This window comes from Sorex fumeus, unplaced genomic scaffold, assembly GCF_029834395.1.
Source record: "Sorex fumeus unplaced genomic scaffold, SorFum_2.1 ptg000006l, whole genome shotgun sequence".
Taxonomy (NCBI): Eukaryota; Metazoa; Chordata; class Mammalia; order Eulipotyphla; family Soricidae; genus Sorex; species Sorex fumeus.
In genome coordinates this window covers 39,737,182-39,762,666 of record NW_026606063.1, presented here as the reverse complement: position 1 = coordinate 39,762,666, position 25,485 = coordinate 39,737,182, and the positions used below count along the sequence as shown (strand labels likewise).

The 25,485-nt window shown below is 51.8% G+C and overlaps 1 protein-coding gene across 16 annotated transcripts in view; it reads left to right on the top strand.

Annotated features, from left to right (window-relative positions):
* Nucleotides 1-22,710, top strand: part of DYSF (dysferlin) — a 223,830-nt gene extending 201,120 nt beyond the window's left edge. For all 16 annotated transcript variants that reach the window (XM_056123866.1, XM_056123861.1, XM_056123864.1 and 13 more), the window contains 12 exons: nucleotides 688-779; nucleotides 2,028-2,198; nucleotides 3,279-3,421; nucleotides 5,224-5,363; nucleotides 6,444-6,532; nucleotides 6,733-6,828; nucleotides 7,206-7,347; nucleotides 11,363-11,462; nucleotides 15,638-15,816; nucleotides 17,407-17,516; nucleotides 18,721-18,868; nucleotides 22,473-22,710. In XM_056123866.1, coding sequence (XP_055979841.1) covers nucleotides 688-779; nucleotides 2,028-2,198; nucleotides 3,279-3,421; nucleotides 5,224-5,363; nucleotides 6,444-6,532; nucleotides 6,733-6,828; nucleotides 7,206-7,347; nucleotides 11,363-11,462; nucleotides 15,638-15,816; nucleotides 17,407-17,516; nucleotides 18,721-18,868; nucleotides 22,473-22,511 — 1,449 coding nt within the window. In that variant the 3' untranslated portion in view covers nucleotides 22,512-22,710. The remainder of the gene's footprint in view (nucleotides 1-687; nucleotides 780-2,027; nucleotides 2,199-3,278; nucleotides 3,422-5,223; nucleotides 5,364-6,443; nucleotides 6,533-6,732; nucleotides 6,829-7,205; nucleotides 7,348-11,362; nucleotides 11,463-15,637; nucleotides 15,817-17,406; nucleotides 17,517-18,720; nucleotides 18,869-22,472) is intronic.
* The last annotated feature ends 2,775 nt before the right edge of the window (nucleotides 22,711-25,485 follow it).

Here is a 25,485-nt window from a genome sequence, read left to right as displayed (position 1 = left end):
GGAGGGGCAGAGTGAAGTATGTGGCGGGGGAGAAGGAGAAGAGAGGAAAGGCATGGGCGGGGGGGGGGGAACCTTGGGAGCACAGAGATTTGAAGCTGGCTCCTCTTGAGCCCCCTTGCATGGGTGCAGCCTTAGCCGATTCCGGACATGGGGAGAGCCCTACATCTGCCCCCATACCAGGTGAGAAGCATATGGCTGGCCTGTCCCACCCCCCCCACTGCTGTGAGGCCACAGGACAGAGGGAGCAGGCCCTGCCCAGGTACCCCACTATGGCCTCTAAGACTCAGCAGTGACCCACAGTCAGTTTCAGTCCTCACTGGCCCTTTCCTCACTGGAAAGACCCACTGGGCTGACTTGGGCTGGTGAAGTCTGCGTTTCCTTGCCTTTCTCCCTGCTGGTTAGATTTGAGGGTCCAGAGGGAAGCTCAGTGTGGCTTCCTCACATGTATGAGGCAAGCTTGAGTTTCTGAGGCCATGAGTCTGGCTTCCTCCTGCCTTCTCCCGGGGATGGGTGGGGGGCAGTGAATCAGGGTTCTGGAGGGCTCTGGATGCCCTTCTCTCCAGCTGGGAGGTCCAAGGGTGGTATGCTGGGCAGGACACAGGACAGAATCTCCCAGATGGCCACTGGGGCAGAGGCCCAGGTATGTCGGGAAAGCATTTCACTTCGTGCTCTTTTCCTCTGCTGCAGTGTGACCCTTACATCAAGATCTCCATTGGGAAGAAGACAGTGAGTGACCAGGACAACTACATCCCCTGTACGCTGGAGCCTGAATTTGGGAAGTAAGTTGGGGGCCACATAGGGTGAGTTTGAGGTGCCAGTGTGGATAACCCTCAACCCTGTGGGGGTGATGTGCTTCCAGTTCTGGGAACAGGGATTGGGGTGAGGGGCGGGGGGAGGGGACACTAAATTTTAGCTTTCTATGTAGATGTCATTTCAACTTTCTCCTCCTCATGCACCAAAAGTTTGAGTCCTGACACCTTAGTGGTCTTTAAGATCAGAAATTTAAATGGAAACCCAGAACGAAATTTGCTCATTTCTCTTTTATCTTACTTTGGAACACTTGAACAAAAAAACTTGAACAAAAAAACAGTAGAACAAATGCCTTTGAAGAAAGTTGCGTTATTTGAGGACTTGCTGTTCATATCACTTTACTCAGTTGCCCCACCATGGTGTGCTTATGGTACATTTGTCAGAACAAAGAAAGAGACACTGCTGCATTGCTTTTAAAGGAAACTTGAGCATTTATTAGGGTTCGGTGATTTTCCCCAGTCATGTTCTTTTACTGGTTCAGAACCTCCCATTATATTGGCGTCATTCCCTTTCATTGGACTACACTTGTGCAGTGTGGCTGGATAAAAGGTCACGGACCCGGGCTAGGAAACTACTTCCTGAAATTGCAGCACCAGGAAAACGAGGGTCAGAGCCCCCTGTGCAGGAACAGGAGCTGGGGGCCAGGCTTGTGGCACCCCGCTGCAGGACATCGTTTCAGGGAGACAGGCAACACCTGCACGTAGGACCTTATGCGGGGTCTGTGTTGGGGCTCAGAGCATGAACAGAGTGGTCCCTAAGGAATCGCTCAAAGATCTTCCCATCACACTCAGAAGTAGGTGTCATGTCCTAGGAATCCCCAAAGCGGGTGCCAGGCCACACGCTGGTTCTGGAGTTTGACGTGGCTTTTCCCCCGGTGTTCTGGTGGAAAGTGCAGTTTTCAGTTTCCATAAGTCAGGTGGCTGCTTAGCAGAGATTTGGGGAAACTTCTTTGTCTCTTTGTCTCTCACATATACACAGACACACAGACACACATGCTTACATGAACACATGCACACACATGTTTGAGCACGCACACACACACACAGAGGTCACAGAACAGCTCTCAGTGCTACAGGAGACACAGCAGGGTGGACAGCAGGCTTGCAGGGAGACAGATGTCCTTCAAGCCTCTGCTCCTGCCCTCCAGCCCTCCAGCCCCTGCATGCTCCCGACCCATGTGGGCAGTGCTGATACCAGGGGTGCCCCTTGCCCCGCAGGATGTTCGAGCTTACCTGCACGCTGCCTCTGGAGAAGGACCTGAAGATCGCCCTCTACGACTATGACCTCCTCTCCAAGGATGAGAAGATTGGGGAGACGCTCATTGACCTAGAGAACAGGCTGCTGTCCAAGTTTGGGGCTCGCTGTGGACTCCCGCAGACCTACTGTGTGTAGGTGCACAGGACGGCTGCTTCTCTCACCATCCCCCCTTGCTTCATGGGGTTGGTCTGGCCTTACTTCATAGCTGTTCTCTCAGCCTGTGTGAGGGCTTGTCCCTACTCAACAGATCGGGAAAGTGAGACCCAGAGAGGTGATGGCTGGCAAGGGGTGGGATCGAAATGGCAGTTCTGAGGCTCTTTTTATCTAGTTTACTTTAGGGTTTTACCAAGAGCCTGAGAGGGAAGGTGAAGGAAGGTGGGGTGAAGCTGGGAGACCGTGTGGGGGGACCCTTGACCAACTGGACCCTTGGGGACTCACATGATTCTGTGTCAGCAGAACTCACCTGAAGAAGGCCCTTCCCATCCCCTTTCCTGACAGCTTTCAGTCTGGCTGGAGTCTGACTTTTGGGGTTGGGGGTGGGGAGTGGCTTCCCATGTGGGGCTCCGAAAGCCCCCGGGGGCTCCACTGGTGTCTGAGCCAAGAAGCCAGCGCTTCAGCATGAGGTCTGAGAATGCAATGCTGCCAGGGATTACGGAGTAATCCCAGCATTATAGGGCGATCTCCAGGGCTACAACCGGGAATGCTCAGGGGACCAGGTGGTGTTGAGAATTGAATTTCAGTTAGTTATTATTATTATTATTATTATTTTATTTTAAAAAATTGAATCATTGTGAGATAACCCTGACAAAGCTGTTTATGTCCCCAGGTTCCCTCCCATTCCCCTCCCCCTCCCCAGTCTGCCTCTATGGCAGGCAGTTTTCCTCTCTCTCTCTCTCTCTCTCTCTCTCTCATCACAGTTGTTAGGGTGCATGCCAGCCACTGGTCTATATCTTGGCCCCAAGTCTGTCTCTGGAATTTGGGAGCTTCTGGGTTTCATTTCAGTGTCTGTTTAACCACACCTTGTTGTCCCCAGCCTCAGCTTGTCCTCCTGTAATATGGTGATCTCTATCCTGATGTGTGATCATGTGCCTGGTGAAAGTGGTGGTGGTAGGGGGGTGGGGTGGGGTGCGGGTAATCTGCAGGGTACCACGTGCCCCTGCCCTTGGCTGTGCTCTGAGGAAGTCCATCTTGCTCTTATGTTTGGGCCTCAGCTCTGGACCCAACCAGTGGCGAGACCAGCTGCGGCCATCACAGCTCCTGCATCTCCTGTGCCAACAGCGGCGCCTCAAGGCCCCCCTGTACAAGCCTGACTGCGTGGTGTTTCAGGATAAAGAGTACACGATTGGGGACATTGGTGAGCAGCCTGAGGCCTTACCTCCTCCACCAGATTCTCATGCTGGGCTGGACAGACCCTGCATGGGGAGGGGCCTGGGAGGGGCCTGGGGGGGGCATCTCCCTAGGGCAGTGGCAGGGAGGGGTAAGACTTGTGCTCGGCACTTTGAGGACCTGTGATCTTACCTGTGATGATGTTATGACAGTAGAAGTCAAAGTGGGGCAGGGTCCGGGTCTGAGGACCTGGCAGGTGGGGACTCAGCCAGAGTGGGGAGGACACCAGGATGCTGAGTGTGAGGCAGGACCGGTCATGGCTGGGGTCCGTGTGCCTCTGCATGGGCTCTTAGACTATGGTTGGAGTTTGGGGTGCAGTCCAGCCCCGAGAAAGAACTTTCTGCTCAAGTTACACTAGCATACAGCTTGACCGTGATGGTCACTTGGAACCCTGTGCCTCCCACCCCAACTTCCTGGCCCAGCTCTGCCCCCAAATCATGGAAAGGGCACCAGGAAAACCGTGTCATCTGCTGCTCATGCCTGTGCATCTACCCTGTGTCTGCAACCATGTGTGTGATGCCATGAACCTGCTCCACTCCCCCGGCCTCCAGGAGCCACTCAGACCCCTGGAAGGGCTTGGCCAGCCAATGGCTCCAGCCTCCTGCAATCTCAGAGCTGTGGGCGTCAGTGGGTGCTGAGCTTTTGGGATGGGAAGAGGAGAAGATGACTCTGACCCACCACCCCCAATCCTGTTGCCCTTCCTTTAGCCCACGGCTGAGTCCGACATGGCCAGCTGGCCCCACTCTTCTGGGCCTTCCATGCTCCAGCCCCTGTTCCAGATGCCCTCATCCCTCTGCTCATCCGTGAGCTTCTTTAAGACAGGCTTGAGCTCATGGTCATAGAAGAGGAGAGGTGGAGAGTCCCACATCTATCTATTTGGGGGTTGTTGAGGCCAGTGTGGTTGACCTGCCTGGTGTTACCCTGCTTGTCTGAAGCAGCCTGGCATTCTGTAGTGTCAGGCTGCCTCCTTTGTGCCTCCTGTTGAAGCTGGCACTGTGTGTGTGTGTGTGTGTGTGTGTGTGTGTGTGTGTGTGTGTAAGAATCTGTCGGTGAATGTGGGCCCACACTGGTGTGTGTCCCTGTGTTTGTCCATATGTGTAGACACATGTGGGCCCTCCCACTGAGCTCTGCCATGGGAGTCTCCTGCTCAGTTTCTGTAGTGCCATGACAGAACCGTGTCCTTGGCCTCACACTATCCACAGCTCTAGTCCTTCTCTGCACCCACTTTGGGGGAAATGAGCTGAACCTAGGAAGGACAAGGTGGGAAGGGACACATGTCTTTCCTGAGGGGGATGTGACCTTAGCTGTCCCACAAGGTCCATAACTGCTCTGGAACCTGCTTGTGTCCTGTGAAAAATGGTCTTATGGTTGTGGAAACAAAACCTACTCACATCTCTGAAAAGCCACACCTGGGACGATTTCTGCCTACTCTTAGTTGTCATTGCTGCTCTTTCGGCCACTACTAGGACAGCTCATATGGGTCCGAGGTAAACAGATGCAAGGGCTGGCAGCAGGTCACATAAGACTTCCTGGAGGAGGTGGGCAGGCAGGGAGCATGCGTGGGAAAGAGGAAGAGCTTCCCAGAAGAGATTTGGTCAAAATGATGCAAGGAGGACTTGGATTCGAAGCCTAGTGTCCCGGCACAAGGAAGCTGTCCCTATTCGTGGTTTGGGATGCAGCTGAGGCTGAGGTGTGGGGTCTTCTGGGGCCCCTGACAGTGTTTGGCTGTTTTGTGCACTCAGCCCTGACTGTTTTGTCGTTCCTGGGCAGAGGCTGGCAGGGCCCCCAACCCCCACCTGGGCCCCGTGGAGGAGCGCCTCGCCCTGCACGTGCTGCAACAGCAGGGGCTGGTTCCTGAGCACGTAGAGTCGCGGCCCCTCTACAGCCCCCTGCAGCCGGACATCGAACAGGTAGGCCATGACCCCCAGCTTCCTCAGGCCCCGAGCCCCAGCGAGGACCCCATGATTCCCCTCCTACGAGGACGGCACAGACATTCCAGAGGCATGCACATTGGCTGATCTTTTCTTCACGGTGGCTCCTACTGATGCCTTATGGGGAGCTTCTCAGGCCTGACCCCATCCTGGCTCCCTGCGCCCTCACCCCCTGGAGCCTGGGAAGCGAGCCTCAGTTTCCCCTGGTCCTGGTGGATAGTGCCTGAAGGAATCCTGAATCCTCACTTTTCTGCTTTGCCACCAGATGCCTTTCCTGGTCAGTGACATCCCAGATGGCCTGTCTGTGTTGGGCTGCAGAGGGCGGCCAGCACCCACTGACAGGAGGACAGAGCAGCCCCAGAGAGTGGCCCTCAGGGCCCAGGGCACCTGTGGCAGGAGGGAGAATCCAGGAGCGGCAGAGCACAGGGCAGCATCCTACAGAGGGGCCTGTGCAGTCTGGCTCCTTTGCTTTTTCTTTTCCCCTGGAAATACCTAATGGTATTCCCAGTTAGTGTGTGGGATTTTTAAGACTTAAAGTCCTGGGTTTGGAGAAGGGGGAGGAGGAGAGTGTTAGGCGCTGCTTTGGTGGATGTGCAGAGGACACTGCTGCTTTCCCCTCTGGGTATGGCTCCCAGGACCCCAGGAGGCACAGCAGGTGACGAACATCACCCTGAGTTCAGAGGCCCTGCAGAGATGATTTAACCCTGTTCCTTCTGGAAACCCAGATCCCTCCCAGCCGGCCAGAGTGTGGCAGCTGAGAGGTGGCGAGGAGCGGGCAATCCTCAGAGTTCCCCTTTGGACATGTGCTCTCTAATCGTCCCATCTTGACTGTGCCATTCTCTTGGCCTCTGTGCCATTCTCTCCTTTGGCATCTGGTTCATCCAGACTCAGCTCTGATCACCGCTGGCATCCCTGATTCCCAGGCAGGGCTCCAGGTCCTGTGGGCCAGCGGGCACCCTGTGTAGAGCTGCTCCTCGTGCCCAGTGTCTGGCCCAGAGCAAATGCTCACTGGGGGTTGCTCGGAACGGTTGCTGAGAGCTCGGGGTCCTGTCTCCCCAGGGGAAGCTGCAAATGTGGATTGACCTGTTTCCAAAGGCCCTAGGACGGCCTGGACCTCCCTTCAACATCACCCCAAGGAGAGCCAAAAGGTGACTTAGCCCAGCTGCAAGCTCAGTGCATGTGGGGTGGGGGGTGAGGGCGGGCGGTGGGGCCAAAAGTTCCCATCGGGTCAGGTTTTGGATCTGGTGGAGCTCAGGGCATTTGCTCCTGTGTGGGTTGGCCAGGCTGGCATCCAAGTCTCCTTGGACGAGAGTTGGCTTCTCCGGTAAGGAAGTTGTCTCTTGCACAGGTTTTTCCTGCGCTGTATAATCTGGAACACCAAGGACGTGATCCTGGACGACCTGAGCATCACGGGGGAGAAGATGAGTGACATCTATGTTAAGGGGTAGGCCCCGCCCTCCCGCCTGCCCCTCTGGGGAGAGAAGTGGGGAACAGGGAAGGAAGGGCGGTGTGAGCAACACCGTCTCTGCTGCAGAGAGGTAGAGAGGTGGTTTGTTCCCCCGCCCCCCCCCCCCCCGGGTTTCTTCTGCACATTTTCCCGTTGCTCTTACAAGGCTAAGGGGGCCCTCGAGAAAAGTCAGTAAGTCCCAAGTTCAGGGCACATTTGGTACATCATGCTGAGTTTGGGGGGGGGAGGGTGTCTCTTTGCTGTATCATTTACCAAATTAATATATCTTCTTAATTGCTCACTTGATTAGCTGGAGGGTGCACATTGTGGTGGAAACCATAATTCGAAATGTTCTCTAAACTGTGTGTGCCTAGTTGGATGGTTGGATTTGAAGAGCACAAGCAAAAGACGGATGTGCATTACCGGTCTCTGGGCGGGGAAGGCAACTTTAACTGGAGGTTCATTTTCCCCTTCGACTACCTGCCAGCTGAGCAAGTGTGTACTGTCTCCAAGAAGGTGAGTGCCCTCCCTGTCCCCAGAGCATTCTAACATGCTGCCCTCTCACTGTTAGAACGATGACTGCCACGACTGTCCATGGCTATCTCTGTTGTCCCCATCACCATGCCAATGTCCCCATCCTTGTCAGCGTCACTCTTGGTACTGCCACCATCATTGTCTCCATCACTGCCAGTATCACCACATTGACACCCACCTCTGTCAGAGCTCCTGTCACCATTGCCCCATCTTGGCAGTACCACTATCAAGTACCACTACTCTGCTGCTCCTTCCACTCCATCCTTACCAGCCTCGCCACCAGCCTACCAGCATCTCTCAGTCTCACAGTGCTACACAGAAGCCACTTGTGGCTCTCACCAACTCCCTGTGCCCCTGCATCCCAGAGGAGACTGGGAGGGAAACCCAGTCTGACCATCGGAGGGATGGAGGGTGGTCCCCATCGGGAGAGCTTCGGTTTGGGCTTTGTGGGTTGGTGCTGCTGACCCCAGTTCTCCCCTCACCCTGTTTCTCACACTGTGTTCAGTGCTTCTCAGCCTGGGAGTGCGAGTGGGCTCTTCTCTCTCCAGCGCTCCTCATTCTATGGGTTGCAGGCCCTGGGAACCTGGTGCATCATTCATGGGTCAGGGACATGAGGGCCCTCTGTACCTCACTACTTGCTGGCTTTGTTCTCATCTGGGTCCTAAACTCCTGATTCCTGAGATGGGCAGAACCCAGAGCCAAATCTTCCTCCATGATGGTTCCACCCTGTCCTTAGGAACCCGCCCCAGAACATAAAGAGAGAAGGTGATGTAGCCCATAGGATGTGAGGGAACCTCTTTGGAGTTTTTGGTGACCTGCATTCCACCTAGAACGAGTTTTCATTGTGAGGTGTTGGTCTAAGTTCCGCTTTTAGGGAGTTCACCGTAAAACTTATAGAATTCCCCCATCTTTCCTACATGGGCATTGTCTTTTATCTCCTAGTCTTCTTATTCTCTTCATGGCATTTCTACAGGACCCTTTCCCCAGTCCCTTTAGGATTGGCTAACCTTTAGAGAAATCAGAAAGTTCCATAGAACACCCTGAAAACATCAGACAAAGGCAAATATGGCTTAAACTAGACGAAGTGCATCTCTTCACCCAGGAATGCAGCCTGGATCCTGCCAGAGACAGGGTTTAGCAGCAGCCCCCAGTCCTGAGCAGTCAGGGAGAGCCTGCGCTGTGGGTGCTTATCTTGTTGGCTTTTGCTCAGCAGGTTTGTGCACTGCAAGATGTTTCCAGAGCAAAGGAGACACTGCATTTGTTGGGAAGCGCTCCAAATCAGATAGATGCTGCCTCTCTGCTGTGGGCCCCGGGAGGGTGTGGGCCCGAGGAGGGGAAGTGAGGGTCAGAGAAACCTAATTCCATCTTGGGGGTTTACTCAATGCCCCATTCCCCCACTAGGAGAAGGTCTGAATGGGAAAAACAAGGGTTAGAGGTGGGGATTGACCTCTTCAAACAGGAGGCAGGGCACCCCAGCATTGCAACAGGTGGAGACAAGGGAAAAGAATAGTAGGGAGCTAAAGTTTCTAGAATTTTCTACCATGTCGGAGGAGTGAATTTCCTGGCCCTGTAGCAGGTGATGAGAAACAGTTGAAAAAGGCTGCAAGTAGGAAGTGAGTTAAAATACAGTAGATGCTGAGTGCCCTAGCTGGGGTTGCGGGCTGAGAAATTGAGGTCAATTTGAAGGGTGGCTCCAAGGAGAGACTTGAATTGACCGTGGGGAGAAATAGATCTCAGAACAAGGAGACTGTGGGTGAACCTGCTGGGACAGAGGGCAGAAGGGAAGAGCACCGACATGCTTCAGCAGGGGAGGTGAGGACACAGGCGAACTGGGCTGCAGTTAAGCGTCGGGGGTTGGGGGGAGGAGGGGACTGGCCTGACCCAGGCTGGATAGGGGGTGCTCTCTGAGAGAAGGTACAGAAGGTGGAGTGTTGCCCAGGGTTAGGGTGCTATCTGGGCTAAAGGACCGAGTGGGGGGTTGGGGGAGGGGAGGCATCCCCATAGCCTTTGGGCTTCTCTGGGCCTCAACAGAGCCAGCCCCCAGCCAAGAGTCTCAGGGCCTCTGGCAGGCGGGCAGGCGGGCCCACCGGGACCCCATTAACCAGACGAGACTGTCATAAAGCACAAGGTCTCCTTTCATCCCACCGCTTTGAACCACCGCGGGTTGCCGGCCGGCTCCCCACCTGGAGCCCAGCACACCCACGGGGCCTGCGTGCGCGTCGGGCACCCACCCTGCAAATAAACAGCTAGTAAAAGGGCCCAGACCAGGAGCGTAATGAGGGCCTGGGACCTGGGGGGCCATTCCCCAGGCTGCAGCCCCGGCCCAGCTGCTCCCACCAGGGGCCGTTTGAACCTCTGGCTCATTACTGAGCCCATAAACCCAGCGGCCGGTAGAGCAGTGGAGGCTGGCAGCCTGGCGGCCAGGGGGAACCGGCCATAAAAGCCCCACCGACGACGACAACGAGGAGGCACCTGCAGGAGAGCTGGGGCCTGGAGGGGGGTGGCAGACGGGGCGGGGCCTCCAGCCCCTTCAGCCACCCCTTGGAGGCTGGGCTGGTGTGTCGCGGGTGGACTATGCCTCATGGGACACTGACCACTCTGGCCTTTGGTTCGGGAACTCGGGCTGGGGTGAGGGAGGCGGCATCTTTGTGACCTGGGGTGGCCCTGGTACATAGACGTGTGCACACACCAAGCAGGACTCCCCCATGGGCCTGACCCCACCATTGGTATCCCACACAATGACAGGACAGGAGTTTCCTTCTCCTGCCCTTTCCCCCCCTCACCCCTCTAGTCCCCATGCAAGAGAGGCCACCAAGAGAGGACAGAAACTAGGCAGGAGTGGAAAGCGGGTGGCTGTCCCTTGGTTATTGGGGCTGCCCCTACACCATCCCTCTGGGAGCCTGCGTGGCACATCCAGGGAGCAGGTCCGGCTGCCCATCCCTGGGCCTGCGGCTCCTGATGTGCACTGGGCAGCCTCTCAGAGGCAGGGAGAGTGTATGGGGCTTAGAGCCGATGCTGCCTGTCCCATCTGGTGAGATGCTTCAGGGTGGGCAGGGACCCCAGGATCCCCACGAGCCTCCCCATGTGCAGGGTTCAGGGGTCTAGAGGAGAGAGCCGGGTTCTGAGCCTGCCTCCAGGGTTCTGTGATCTACCCACAGTCCTGTCTCTGGTTTCCTCCTCTGCATAGAAAGAGACTCCCTTAGGCCTGCATCTGGAGGATGTATGGCTCAGAGTGGTATAGGATACTTTGATAGTGGTATAAAAGTACAGCATCCATATTATTATTATTATTATTATTATTAGTGAAACACCATGAAGTACAGTTGTAGACTTACAAATTTTTGTGCTTAGGTTTCAATTATACAATGATCAAGTACCCATCCGTCCACCAGTGCCCATTTTCCACCACCACGGATCCCAGTATCCCTCCCACCCCCTATCCCGCCCTGTCCCACCCTGCCTCTGTGGCAGGGCATTCCCTTTTGTTCTCTCTCTCTTTTTGAGCATCTATATTATTAATCGCTGTCAGATCTTAGGAACATATTGTGGGGAAGGGGGTTAGGGCCACACCCAGAGGTGCTCTAAGCTTACTCCCACCTCTCTTCTTAGAAATCATTCTTAGTGGAGCTCAGAGGGCCTTACTGAGTGACAGGATGAACCCAAGTTGGCTGCATGCAAGGCATGGTCCCTACCCACTGTTCTATCTCTGGCCCCGAGGAACATTTTCAATTTTGCCAAGTCTCTTTTTGCCATCTGTAGAGAGGGAATAAGACCCCCTGGTCCCAGAATTGGGAACATCACAGGGGCCATCTTCAGTGAAGCCAGCTATCCGCTGCCCCTCCTGGGCCCTTGATCACTGCCCTCTGGGGTCTTAGTATCTTCCCACACAGGAGGAGTGGCAAAGCCCTCAGGGGTGTACCACCCTACTGCCTCTTCCACCTGTCAGGGACATTGCCTCTCTCTGATTTCACTTTCCTGCTTCTTCCCCGGGGGCCAGGATGCTTTCTGGAGGCTGGACAAAACAGAGAGCAAAATCCCAGCGCGTGTGGTGTTCCAGATCTGGGACAACGACAAGTTCTCCTTTGACGACTTTCTGGGTGAGCCCCTCTTCTGATCTTTGCTTTTGCACTTGGTGGAAAGATGGCCCCAAGACCCCCACTGTGTGCTTCCTTCCCACCCTCAGGGCAACAGAAAGGGGACCCCAGCAATAGAGACACCGTAGTGGTTGCGGGGAGCGTTTATCAGTGATGGTTGTGTGAATGCGGAGTCTCAGCTGGGTAGAGCCAAGCATGGGTGTGGCACTGGTGGTTCTGGCTATATGCTTCACTCCAGATAGGATGCCTGCTGTCCCCTTAGAATATGATTGAGGCCAGCCAGTGAGGGACCCAAGTCACTCTTTGTCTTCGTGTCTGAGTGACTCCTGTGAAGAATAAACAAGCCTGCACCCCCAACAGCCAGAAGAGTTTCTGGGTCGGGAGGAGTGTTGGAAGCTGGGGCTGGGAGGGCTGCAGTCCAGGACTGGGTGGGGAAAGGCTTTCTTGGGGCAGAAAGCAGGGTGAGGGATGAGCTGAAGGACGGGTTCACAGTCTGTGAAAGAGGGGGGGAAACATAGGAAAAGCAAAGCACTGTTACCTGCGATGCATGGAGGGTGCTGAGGCAAAGAAGCCAGATACAAGAGGACATGGGTCCTATGGTTCCATGTGTATGAGATGCTCTGAGAAGGCACGTCTCAGGGAAGGCCACGAACTCCTGACTAGGAAAATTGGCCATCGTATCATGTACCATCCTTTATCATCATGCATCTTCATGTACCACCTTGTTTCATCATGTGCCATCATGTATCAATACACATCATGCACCATCATGTATCACCATGCATTATCATATACCATCCTGTTTCATCATGTATCATCACACATCATGCACCATCACATATCTCCATGCATTATCATATACCATCATCCTTCATCGTGTATATCACACATCATGTATCATCATGCATTATCATATACCATCTTGTGTCATCGGGTATCATCACACATCATGCACCATCACATATCACGCACCACACACCATATTGCACCATTGTGTATCATCATACATCATCATGTGCCATCATGTTTTATCACTTGTCATCGTGTATCGTTAGCATAGTCTGTATCATTGTGCATTGTCACGTACCGTCATACAGAGAAATGTACCCTGTCATTAGCAGCAGCAGCAGTAGCAGCACTGATGGGTTTTCTTTAGGGATCAGAGGGTGGGACTGCTCTCTCGGCTGTGTGAATGGACTAAAAGTCACTGACTTGTGTGCTTGGGGGATTTATGTTCACATGGATTTTTATCCCACTGAGAAAGTGATCTTTCCAGGAAGGTTGCTCCAGGGAGTGAGGAGTGTAGTTGTAGGTTCCTTTCTGCTCTGTGGAAGGGGCAGCCAGGACAGGTCCTGGGAGCCTTTTGTGTAACTTTCCTGAAGTCTGAGAAGCAGATGTTTAGGCCCTTTATATGTTTTAGTGGTTTTAGAAGCATTTTGTTCAATTCCTCTCTAGAAAGGTCTTACATTTCTATATTCCCACCTGTGCCTTTTTATAGGACCATTTTCCTACTTTTGTTACTTGTGTTACCTTTTTAAAAATATTGCATGATGCCTCCCTTTATTTTTATTTGCACTTCTTCTTGAAAATATCATTTTGTCCTAGTTGCAATTGGAATTTTTAAATCCTTTCAGAAAATTCACCTTTCATTATTGATCTTCAGAGCTTTTATGTAGTAAAGATACATTTCAAATAATATCTTCCATTTATTTCAGCTGCTTTTTAAATTTTTATGAATTCTTTTTTGCTTACCAATTAAAATTTTTTTCATCAATCTATAAATATTTTCTCTAGGGGCAAGGATTTATAAAATTATTTTTTTTAAAGCAAAGGAAATTTTACTATATTTTTACCAAATTAGAAAACCTATTAAAAGTAAATAGACATATCTTTCAATAAGAAAATAAATTACTGAAAATACTATTTTTTAGTTCCATGAAATTTTTCTCCTTCATAGTGTATTTTTTAAAGACATGTTTTATTTCTTTTTATTATGTACTACTTTTGTTTACAAATAATAATTAAGATTTAAAATCTTATAATTCAGATAATCCCGTTTTCTTATAGTTTTTTAAATACAGATCAATCATGTTGAAACAAGTGTGTGTGTGTGTGTGAGTGTGTGTGTGTATGTGTGTGCACCTCCAATTTTCTTGATATTGTGTTGGGACACCATAGTTAAAATAAGAAACAGTTTACACTTGAAGGATGGAAAGACTTGTGGGCAGAGAAAGATGAATTGCTGACATAGGATGTTGGACAAATGTAGATGAAATTATAACCTGATTAATCACTCAGCAAATGGTACTATGGAGGAATATAGATAGTTCACTCAAAGCAGAGGGAAGGCTAAGTGGATGAATGGAAAGGAAGCTAGAAAAGTAGATCCAATCAGTAGACATTTGTAAAGGAGTCATCTACACTAAACAGAAAACAATAAATCCAGTCTCCTTTGCATGGTATTTAACAACTTCTTTAATTTGGTGGCAGAAAAAAATCTTTTAGATTCGTATCTCTCCCTTAATCCCTTTTCCTTAATGCTTCAAGCCAACTCCTTGTGTTGTTGTGATTGGATTAAGTAAAACCACATGAAAATGCTGTTTTAATAGGTCAAAGATCATTGACTATCAGGATTTTTATATGGTTCGTCCTAATGGTTAGAATTATGCTGAATAGTAATGGATACAATGAGAGTAGATGAAACGGTACTGAAAGATGGCTCTTTGGATAACTAATTGGGCAAATGAGAAAATGGGGGGATGAGCCATAAGAAGAGACTACTTTACATCTCCTAGGATGACCATTAAACAACCAATCAACCAACAACAAAAAAGAACAGCCTTGGCATTAGAGCATTACCAGTCTTGGAGAGGATGTGGAGAAATTGGAACCTCTCATGCATTACTGGGGTGAATGTGAAATGGTGCAGCAACTGTGGGAAGCAGTTTGGCTTTTCCTCAGAAAACTAAACATAGAATCACCCTCTGACTTACAGTTCTCCCCTTTGGTCTATAGACAAAAGGACTGAAAACTTGAAATTGCATGACAGTGTTCATTGCAGCATTATCCACAACACTCAGAAGGTGAAAAAACCATGTTCATCAGCAGATCAATGAATAAACAAAATGTGGGCTTTACATACCACGGAGAATAATTCAGCCTGAGAAATAAACGAAGTACTGATTTTCACTAGGATAGAAATAAGCCTTGAGAACATTTTGCTAAGTGATATAAGCCAGATACAAAAGTACAAATACTGTTTGTTTCTGCTTCTATGAAGTCCTAGAATAGGTAAATCTGTAGATGCAAAAAGTAAATTAGAGGTTCATGGAGAGAAAGGAGGAGGAGGAGGAGGAGGAGGCGGAGGAGGAGGAGGAGGAGGAGGAAGATGGAGTTACTGCCTAGAGGAATGCAAATTCTGTTTGGGACTCCCCGAAAAGACTTTGGGAGTAAGTCCTGGTGATGGTCTACTATCATGTAAATGCACTGAATATCGCTGAGTTACACTTGAAAGTGATTCAGAGAATATGTATGTTTTAAATATTTTGCCACATTATATATATACACATATGTGTATATATATGTATATAACACATATATCTATATATGTATATATAGAAATACATATATATATATATACTTACATAGAGGAATGGGCTGGAGCGATAGCACAGCGGGTAGGGCGTTCGCCTTACATGCGGCCAACATGGCCGACCCGAGTTCGATTCCTCCGCCCCTCTCGGAGAGCCCGGCAAGCTACCGAGAGTATTCGATATGCCAGACACAGTAACAACAAAGTCTCCAATGGAGACGTTACTGGGCCCGCTCGAGCAAATCGACGATCAACGGGAGGGCCTTTACCTTTACCTTACATAGAGGAATGAAGACAATGGGTGAATGGTTGGGTTTGTACATAGAAAGAGGAATAGGTGAGCAAGTGGAAAGCTGTTCTGAGGGGTGTGGTGGATTCTGGGCCTGTGGGAGGCATGAGGTGTGTGGGACACTCTGTGGATGAAATAGGAGGCAGTGGGTGGGGTGAGGAGGTGTGCAGGTATGTCCCATGACTTAGTTTTGGGGTAGAAGTTGAGGTGACAGTTATTGAACATGCTCTGTCCCTGGGTAGCCCTCGGTTGCCTGTAGTGGAAAGACTCTCCACCAAGAAGCCTTCTCTGCCACAGGCTCCTTGCAGCTGGATCTCAACCGCATGCCCAAGCCAGCCAAGACAGCCGAAAAGTGCTCCTTGGACCAGCTGGATGACATTTTCCACCCTGAGTGGTTTGTGTCCCTTTTTGAGCAGAAAACTGTGAAGGGCTGGTGGCCCTGTGTGGCCGAGGAGGGTGAGAAGAAGATCCTGGCGGTGAGTCTGCTCGCTCTAGCCTAGCGGCATTTCCTAAACATCCTGGGGCACACACATTTCCCCTGCTTTCCAACCTCCTGCTTCCCTTCCAGTACCCTTCTGCCCGGCCTTCCTCTCTCTGGGGCATGGATCCCGGAAACACCTATTGAGCATGTTGATGCAGCCACTGCCTCAGTTGGTGTTTATCGTTTATCCAAGTGTGAGACTGGCATCTGCATATTAAGTGGGAAGATGCCTTATCTCATCTCTGGGGCCCATTTGTACTCTACACCCTGGCATTGCAGAGACTTGTGTCCTGGATTCCCCTTCTTCCTGGATTTTCTGTGGGTTTTCTATGGGGCCCTGGATCATGCCTCCTCCATCTGAACAAACATGTCAAGGGACAGTTGTGACTAGCTGGGACAGGGACTATGCCTGAACCTGGAAAGAACTCTTCTGATGGAGGAAGTGGATGAATCCTTGACAGTTTACTTAGGAACTGTAGGCAGCTAGCCAACCCTGTAAGTGGCCCTTGGAATAAAATGCCGTCGTTGTCTAAGAATGGCAACAATTCATACGAAACTGCAATACCTCAAAAGAAAAAGGAGCAGAAGGCATGTATAGGTAATACACCAATCAAGTCAAAATTGCCAATAAACATGAAATAAGGTCTCTTCATCCTAGTAATTAGATAATGACACGCTACATACTGAGAAAATAACTTAGTCTATTGATTTAGAACAAAAATTAAGGGGGTCAGAGGGGTATTATAGTGGGTAAAGTTCTTGCCTCACACGCAGCTGATCTGCATGCATACCTGCATACCCAGAATCCTATATGGTCTCCTGAACCCCACCAGGAGTGATCCTTGAGCACAGAGCCAGGAGTAATTCCTAAGCACAGCAGGGGTGTGGCCTCCAACCCAAAACAAATAAACTAATGAAAATGTTCGCTGCTGCGGAGAGCAGAGAGAGACAGCCCCCTTATTTATTTCTGTGGGGAGAACTGAAAGGGGTTGAGAAAACTATTTTGGATGGTGTAGCAAGAAATGTAAAGATATATGTATCCATGGACCCTGTCAGTCTGCTTCTCAACTCTCTTCCAAAGACAAACCAAAATCAAAATGTTTGGCTCTGGGTGTTTATTGGTTACGGCATTATTTATAATATCAAAGAGTTGGAAACCATCTTAATGAACCCAAACAAGCAGTTAACTAAAATCATTATGGTCAACCACCCCACCGAATGTTCTATAGCTATTAAAAGCAAACTCTGGACAATCCGTAATTATATAGCAGAAGAAAGTATCTTCCAAAGTGGAAGCAGCAAGCTACCACACTGTCTGCACCATGTGGACCATGTGGTGGCCCACATACCTGCAGAGAACCCAAGGCACAAACAGACCCACAGCACTTGTGTCCACAGTGTGGGCACAGCTGCCAGCCTCGTTCCTTTATGCATTTCCGACACTGCTAAGGATTCTGCAGGGAGCAAGTACTGTTTTAGGCTTGGATCAACCCTGTGTCTTTTTCGGCAGGATCATCGGTGACTGGCCTGGCCTGGCCTGGCCCCTCTCTCAGTCACAGGAATGAGCCTTTCTCTGTCCTCACAGGGCAAGCTGGAGATGACCTTGGAGATAGTTGCTGAGGGTGAGCATGAAGAGCGGCCCGCCGGCCAGGGCCGGGATGAACCCAACATGAACCCCAAACTTGAAGACCCCAGGTCAGTGCTACTTCTGACTGCTGAGCCAGAAGGTCGGGGGAGGGGAGTGTTTCTAGCCATAGTCCGGGAACACCCCACTGCCTTGCCACGTAAGATTCACTTGGCTCCAAAGCCATGAGGCAAGTGAGGCAGGCGACAGACCTGTTCCTGTGCTGTGACTCCTTGGGCAATTTCAGAAGCAGGCGCGGTCAGGGAGCTGGGCACTGTGTTCTAGGCATGCTGTCCTGTGGCATGTGGGTTTACAGGAACCTTCCAGCCTCATAGACAAGACAGCCTTGGAGGTGAAATGAGTTGGTTTCATAGAAGATGCTGCAAGTCTCACAGCATGGTCTGCCTGGCTCTGGTGTCCTGCCAGGGTCTGTCCTTGACCAAGCTGCTTTCCCTGGCTCGCCTGTGCTGTCAGTTCTATTTTATCCTCCTGTCTTCATTTTCATTTTTATTTTGGGACCCTTCTACCAAGCCATGTTCAGTGAGTCTGGGGGCTGCTCTTAGCCATACTTGACCAACTCAGGGGAGTTTAGTGCAGGGTCCAGTGACATGGTGCTGCTTAGATCCCACCCAGGCCACACTCGGGAGGCCCAGGGGGCCATGCCATGTTGGGGAGTGGCTGCACCCCATCAGTTGTATTAAACCACCTCTTAGCCTTTGATTTTCTTGTTCTGTGAGGGAAGGGGCCTCTCCCTGACACCCTTATCACATAGGTCCCTGAGAGATGCATAGAAAAGCAGTGATCTAGAAGGTGGTTCCTGGGTACTGAAGGTGGTTACTTTTGTAGGGTTCACACTCTCTCCACACCCCTGCCCACCAGGCTTCCAGCTCAAATTCCATTTAGTCCCAAGAGCCTGTCTCACAGGATTGGAACAGGGGGTGATAAGCAAGCCTACCCCAGGCCATTGGGGAAGTCCAGGAGGGCTCAGGGATGATGGTCTGGCCAAGAGGCTGAGAGCTGAGTTGGTTGTGGAGAGACTTATGGCGGTGGGGGGGGGGGGGGGGGCGAAGGGAATGGCTAACACTGAAGCATAGGACAGGAGGAGAGGGGGTTGTGGGTACAGAATCTGGTTTCGGATTGGGCCTGGGGTGGCAGCTAAAGATAGGGCTGGTCCTGGGGGCTCATTGGAGGGTCATTGCAATTTGAAGGCCAGGCTTGGAGAAAGCAACCAGGGTCAAAGGAGGGGTCTTGCTGATCTCCGGTATCTCATTCCAGGCGCCCTGACACCTCCTTCCTCTGGTTCACATCACCGTATAAGACCATGAAGTTTATCCTATGGCGGCGCTTCCGGTGTGCCATCATCCTCTTCATCATCCTCTTCATCCTGTTGCTGTTCTTGTGCATCTTCGTCTATGCCTTCCCGGTGAGCAAGCCTGAGGGAGGGTGGAGGCAGGCACAGATGTAGTGCTGGAGTCACAGGTCTGATGAGGGGGAGAGAGTAACCTTGCTCTGGGGGGGGTCCTCAATCTGCTAGGAACACAGGCTTCCTTGTTAGGGAGGACTTAGTCCAGGGATGGAAAGTGAGAGAGAAGGACAGCTGTCCTCAGTCAGCCTCGGGACTATCTAAGAGCTGGCAGAAGATAAGGCCCCTTGACCCGGGTTGCAGGGGAATCTTTGTGAAAGCATATATGGACATGATCTAGGGTGGTGGGAGAACCTTCTAGAAGGGCTGTGTGGACACAGGCTCTAGAAGAACCTTCTAGAAGGTGTATATGGATGTGGGCCAGGGTTACGTAAAGGGGAAACTTCTAGAAGGGGTGTGGAACATGGTATGGAAGAGAAGGGAGGATGTGAGTGGCAAAGTGGAGAAGGCCCTCTGTTTGGGAGAATGGAACCATCCAAGGCTGAGAGGGAGGGAGGATGGTGCCCATGAGACACTGTCAGAGTACAGGAAATAGGTCCTGCCTCTGGCAGTGGGGAGCAGGTGCAGGCAAGCCTCTCACTCAGCACTGTGCACCTTGGGGTTCCTTTGACCTACCTAACAAAGAGCTGCAGGGGCCATACTAGTGAAATTTGCTCCTCCCCTGCTCCATGCGTATCCCTCAGTTTCCTGTCTGTGTCCTCAGGGGAACCCCGAAGAGGCTCCAGGCTAATACCTCTGCAACTTCAAACCCAGGCAAAATCCTCATCTTGAATGTCCTTTACCATTTAAAAAACTTTTTTAATATGAAAATTTCAAACTGATAGAAAAGTCAAAAATGGTCTAAGCAGTTTCCAATCACCCTGATTTTTTTTTTTTTTTTAGTTTAACATTGGTTTACAAGAGTGCAAAAGATGTCTGTCTTGGGGGTATAATGTGATTTTCCATGTCCACCCATCACAGCGGATCACTCTGATTTTAATGACAAAGAAACAGATGCCTTGTCCTGGGGTTCCAACCTCTATGGGCCTCAGTCCTGTTTGTACCAGGTTGCTAGCCAGGGGCTCCGTCCCTATAGCCTGGTAACAATGGCCAGTGGTCTCTGCCTGGTGAGTCCCAGAGAAGGAGAAGGAAGATGAGGAAGAGAAGAAGGAAGAAGAGGGGTAGAGAAGGAGGAAGAAGAGAAGGGAGAGGAGGAGGAGGAGGAGGAGGAGGAGGAGGAGGAGGAGGAGGAGGAGGAAAAAGAAGAAGAGAAAGACAGGATGGGGAACTTCTCTCACAGGACTGCCAAGGTCTGTCCCATAGAATGTACCTCCTCTGAGGAAGCCAGTTAAAGTCACAAAGTGTACCCCCTTCAGTCCTTGTGGACTGTACATGAGTGGGGGTGGGGTGGAGGGTGGCGTGGGGAGACAGGTCCCTGGAGTGGGATGGGGCTGCCCAGGCTCCACTCTGAACCATATTCTGTGGCTCTGCAGGAAAAGTCACATGGCCAATGGGGAAACGTCTTTGGGGGCCAGGGGTGCAGTAACCTGCAGCTTGCTCAGTTTGTGAGGCCTTCAGGAAGCGCAGCAAGAGGAAAATGCAGGATTAGAGCTGAGGTCATGGTAGAGCAGTGGGGGTGATGCTGCTCTATGGAGGGACCAGGCTCCAGACTTCATCTCTCAGTTGGCCCAAGCAGGCCGGCCCAGGGGTGAAGCAGAGGAAGGCACGATTCCCTTATTGGGCCTACCCTTGAGTATCATCTAGTACAAGTCTGCTCTGGAGAAGACTCTCAGGATGCGTACATGTCTGGGAGGCAAGGGAGGGTGTGTCCTGGGGCTGAAGGAAGGGGAGAAGATGAGACTGGGAAGTCATACACGGGGTGCACGCTGAAGCCAGGGCCTGGGGTCCCAGTAGGGCAGGCAGAACTCCGATCAGGGCATGCAATGCAGAGGCCTGATTCGGAGTGGGGCTGCTGTGTGAATCTGGGGTATCTTTGAGTCCACAAGCCACTGACAGCCAGCCGGGACACAGTGTTGAAGCTGGAGACCGTGCCAGGGGCCTGTGTCCTGGGGCTCTTTTGTAAGCAGGGCCAGCCCCTGTCTGCAGAGGCCTGTCTGAGCCCACACTCACCTGCTACCCTCAGGCTGGGGTGGGGCAAGGCCAGCTCTGAAGTGCATCTTCCTTGTGCCGAGGACAAGACCTTCAGGAGCTGGTGGGAGGCAAGGGGAGAATGACCCCATGTCTGCTGGGAGGGGAGGGGAAGATTTCCTATCACCTCTCGCCTGTGCTCTCTTATTTCCCTGGGGCAGTGGACACTTTTGACCTGGGGCTCTAGTTAGAGCTCCACCACTGTCCCTTGGACCGCCAACAGTGGCATTGGCTGACTTATGGTCCTTTGATGACACCACTCCTGCCTTCACTCTCCTGGTATCAGTGTGCGGGGTGTGCGCCTCAGAGAAGGGTGAGGGAGAAAGAAGGCACCACCTGGCTGAGCTGTGGGCTGCTTTTACTTGCAGGCATGGGCTACTCCTGGGCAAACCCTGCCTCCCTCCAGCCAAACAGCCTGGCTACCTGGTGGGTAGGGGTGTTCCCAGACCTGATGGCCATTTTACCCCGTGTAGGGTCCTGATGGGCTGGAGCGATAGCACAGTGGGTAGGGCGCTTGCCTTGCACGCGGCTGACCTGGCCGACCTGAGTTTGATTCCTCTGCCCGACAAGCTGCTGAGAGTATCCCGCCCACATGGCAAAGCCTGGCAAGCTCCCTGTGATGTATTCGATATGCCAAACACAGTAACAATAAGTCTCACAATGTTACTGGGCCCGCTAGAGCAAATCAATGAACAATGGGAGTGACAGTGACAGTGACAGAGTCCTGAGGGCAGAGGACCTGGGGCACAGGGTCACAGCCCAGCTGTTCCCCTCCAGCGGGCAGAATCTCTCACCTCCCCGGGGAATTCGCCTGGGAGGGGGCAGAGGGCGCCTCTCTGAGTCCTCCGGGTTCCCCTCAGAGGCAGCCGGGAGCAGGGCCAGCGTGGGGAGGCAGGAGGCGATCTGGCGGGGAAGGAGCGGCCGCTTTGTTTCCAGACGGCGCTGGGGAACATACTGTCCCAATTAGGAGTCCTGTGTTGTGTTGTATGTGTTTTCATGGTTTCTTTTGAGGGGGGGAGGAGAGGGGCGGAAAGATTCCTGCCGGTCCTGCAGCAGCCAACGCTTAATCAGGGGTGACCCATCTCTAATGTTGGCCTCTGTCAGGGTCCTCCTCGTCTATTTTACCCCATTCTCCCTCTGTACAGGAGCTTGGGGCCCCTGTGGTGGGGTGTGCATGTGTATGGGGGAGAGGGTCAGGAGTGTCATGGCCTTGATTTTTGACCACCTGTCTGATGGAAGAGGCTGCCTGTCTGATGGAGGAGGTCACAGAGCCTGGGTGGGCAGAGTCCTGGCAGCAGGGTGGAGGGTGGAGTGGATACTGGGTTGGTGGGGGAAAGGTTCAGGAAGTTAGGCAGCTGTAGCTCCAGTGGGGGTCTGCTTACCTGAGGGCAGGAGCACAGACTGTGGACAGTTGGCAGAAGGGGTGGGGGTGGGAGTGTAGGACAGTGTCCCCAACACCTGCATCCTCTGTCTTCAGAACTATGCAGCCATGAAGCTGGTGAAACCCTTCAGCTGAGGCTTTGCCGCTCCGGACCAGCTGCCTCTTCTGCCTGAGCTTCTCCAGATCTCCAGACCCGAGTGTCCTGCCAGAGGAATGGAGGTGCTCCAAAAGTCACCACACAAAGCCGGGGATCCCCCTACCCTACCCCACTTCACCATTTCTCTCTTCCCCAGCCCCGACCCTTTTGAGGTCACCCATATGTATTTCCGTATAAAAGAGCTGGAACTGCAGAGTGGAGTGGTTGTGTGTGTACTACCTGAGTGGCGTGTTGCAGGGAGGGCGGTGGGCTGCTTCCAGAGAACAGTTCCCAGGCAGGACTGAAGAAGGTGCGATGGGCTTTGAGGGAGACTGACATCCCAGCACTCTCAGCCTGCCTCACGCCCCTCATCAGAGCATGGCTGTGGCCTCTGTGGGCTGCCTGTGTCAGGTGGGCTCTGTCCTGTCCGGGATGAGCTTCCTCTTGATGCATAGGGACACCTCCAGGAAAAGCCTGGGCAGGGCTGAGGAGTGGGAAGAGGGAGGGTGGCTTGGGGGCAGGGCTGCCTCTGTGATCCCTGGGGTGTTCTTGTTTCCCACTTACGGGGTTTCTTGGGATTCCCTCCCTCTGCTTCCTGGCTTGCTTTGGAGGTCTGATCTCGAACAACACCTCTGATTCTTGGTGTCTGAAGCCATCTAGGGCCACAGGAAGTTGGCAGGGTTGCTGCAGGCGCATACTCAGAGAAAGCTCAGAACATGGTGACATGGTGTTTTCAAATAAGACCCACTGGGTCTGGCCCTCTGGGCCTGGCTCTCTGCTACTCCTCAGGAAAGCTGCTCCTTTCCCCTGAGTCAGCTGTGCTGGGCCAGGATCCCAGGGCCCTGGCTCTTCGCTGCACTTTAGAACTGGCCTGAGGCCTCCCTCCTGCCCACCTGGTTGGCCAGGACTGGAGGTGATTGTTCTGAGTGATTGTCTCTTGGGGGAGGTTTCAGGCTGGGGGTGACCCTCAGGGTCCAGCTGTGCATGAGGGAAAGGTCCAGGGACCTGAGAATTTGGTGGTCCATTCTGAGACTCTACCTAGGATGAGACGCAAAACTCTTCTGGGAAAGCCAGTCTGGAGTGATCCCCCTGCCAGCGGCCGCTGTGCGCCTGCGTGAGGCATTTGTCCCACAGAGAACAGCCAACAACCCGAAAGATAGGAAGGGGTGGGGCGGCCACTGTGAGGTGCCCAGCGCACTAGGAATAGGGGAGACAGAGAATTGGAAGGAAAAGAGGATAAAGTCATGGAGGAAGCAAAGTTCAGAGGCATAAGAGAGAACATAAGATCTTGAATAGCACATCTCTCTCTGGTGACAGAGGGGAGGTGTTCGCTCCTTTCCTTTCAGGTACAGTCTGACTGGAGGAAGTCAGTACAGAATAGCTGGACCCCACACATTTTGGAAACACTGTGGCTAAAATTTTTTTCCCTTTTCTTTCGTTCGTTTGGGAATTTTTTGGAGTCACATTTGAGTCACAGGTGATAGAAAACCCCAGTGCAGTGAAAGGAACTTAGCAGCTTTGCAGAAATGAAACATTTGGAGAATTAGCGTCAGGCAGGGGCTGATCCATCGTCTCTGCTCTGTCACTGAGAGCTCGTGTCCCTCTCTGCACTGTCCTCTTCTGGCTGTCTTTAGTTGGGAGCTGGCTCTACCACCAGTTGGGTTGAATTGTCTTTCTGGAGCCACAGAGGCCAACAGGTGATACTCGGGAATAGGGACTGGCCAAGGGGGGCCACGGCAGCAAATGTTCATTGGGTCGCCCCAGATGGCAGCTGTGGAACATGTTGGAGGCCACAACTGGGACTTACAGGTGACATTGGCCTCCAGTAGATCCCAGAGTATGGCAAACTGTTATTTGTATCCTTACAGGCGAAGCAGAGAAAGAGTGCCCACAAGTTGTCAGAGAACCCTAGGGCTTGCAGGGAAGCAAGTGGGGGCAGAAAGGGCAAGGATAGAGACCTGTTGAAGACCTTGTGTGGCAGCTGAGGAGTTAGAGCCTTGTATTAGAGGCAGGAGGAAATGCAAAAGGACAGGATGCTGGACTGGCCTTAGTCATAGCTGTGGGTTTCAGAAAGTCATTCTAGCCAAATTCTTCCCTTGGGATACAGGAGTTCTCTGTGGGCACATAAGAGGGCTTCTGAGGGTATAAATCCTTGAGGAGGTGAGTGTCTAGTGACCACAAGATCTGTCATCATAAATGGTGAAGAACATTGGTTCAAGATGGTGTATGTTTGACCAGTGACCATTCTAGAAGGCTGGTTTCTCAGTCAACTGAGGATGAACTAAAAATTAGGGCAGGGGTGAAGCATTTGCTCATTCTTGCTTTTCACTCATTAAAAAAAATGCATCAGTGAATATAGAGAGGGACACCTGTTACCAGACTTGGTGGTAGGTTCTAGAAACAATGTCTGAGATAAACAGAGCTGTAACTTTTCCAGGACTCATGATGGAGAGAGTCACAGCACAATTATAGTACCCTGATTAGGGTCAAGGGCAGGGGTTAGACATGGGTAGTGGGAAGATAAGTACATGAATAAGCCATAATCAGAAACTGGATCAAAGTTCTATTTGCAAGAATAATGGTTCTCTACCATGGGCAATTATGTCTTCCAGGGTACATTTAGTAATGTCTAATGAGAGTTTTTTGATTATCATGGTTGGGGTGGAGTGAAGGTGCTACTGGCATTCAGGAGTTGCTAAACATCTTTTAACGCGTAGGAAACACTACCTAACCCCACCCCCCTTTCTTCTAAGTTTTTATTGAGTCTGAAAGTATGGTAATGTTGCTGTTGAGAAACTGGCATAGGGATGGACAATTAGATAGGGCAGGTTTGGAGGCAGAGGAGACAATGGAACGGGAGGTAAAGTCAAATGACTCCCAATTCTCTGGTTACAGTCAGAGGAAACCTTTTGTGAAATCCACTTTGGACAAGAAAGTTCAGGCATGTTTAGGGCATAGTCAAAATAGACTTTC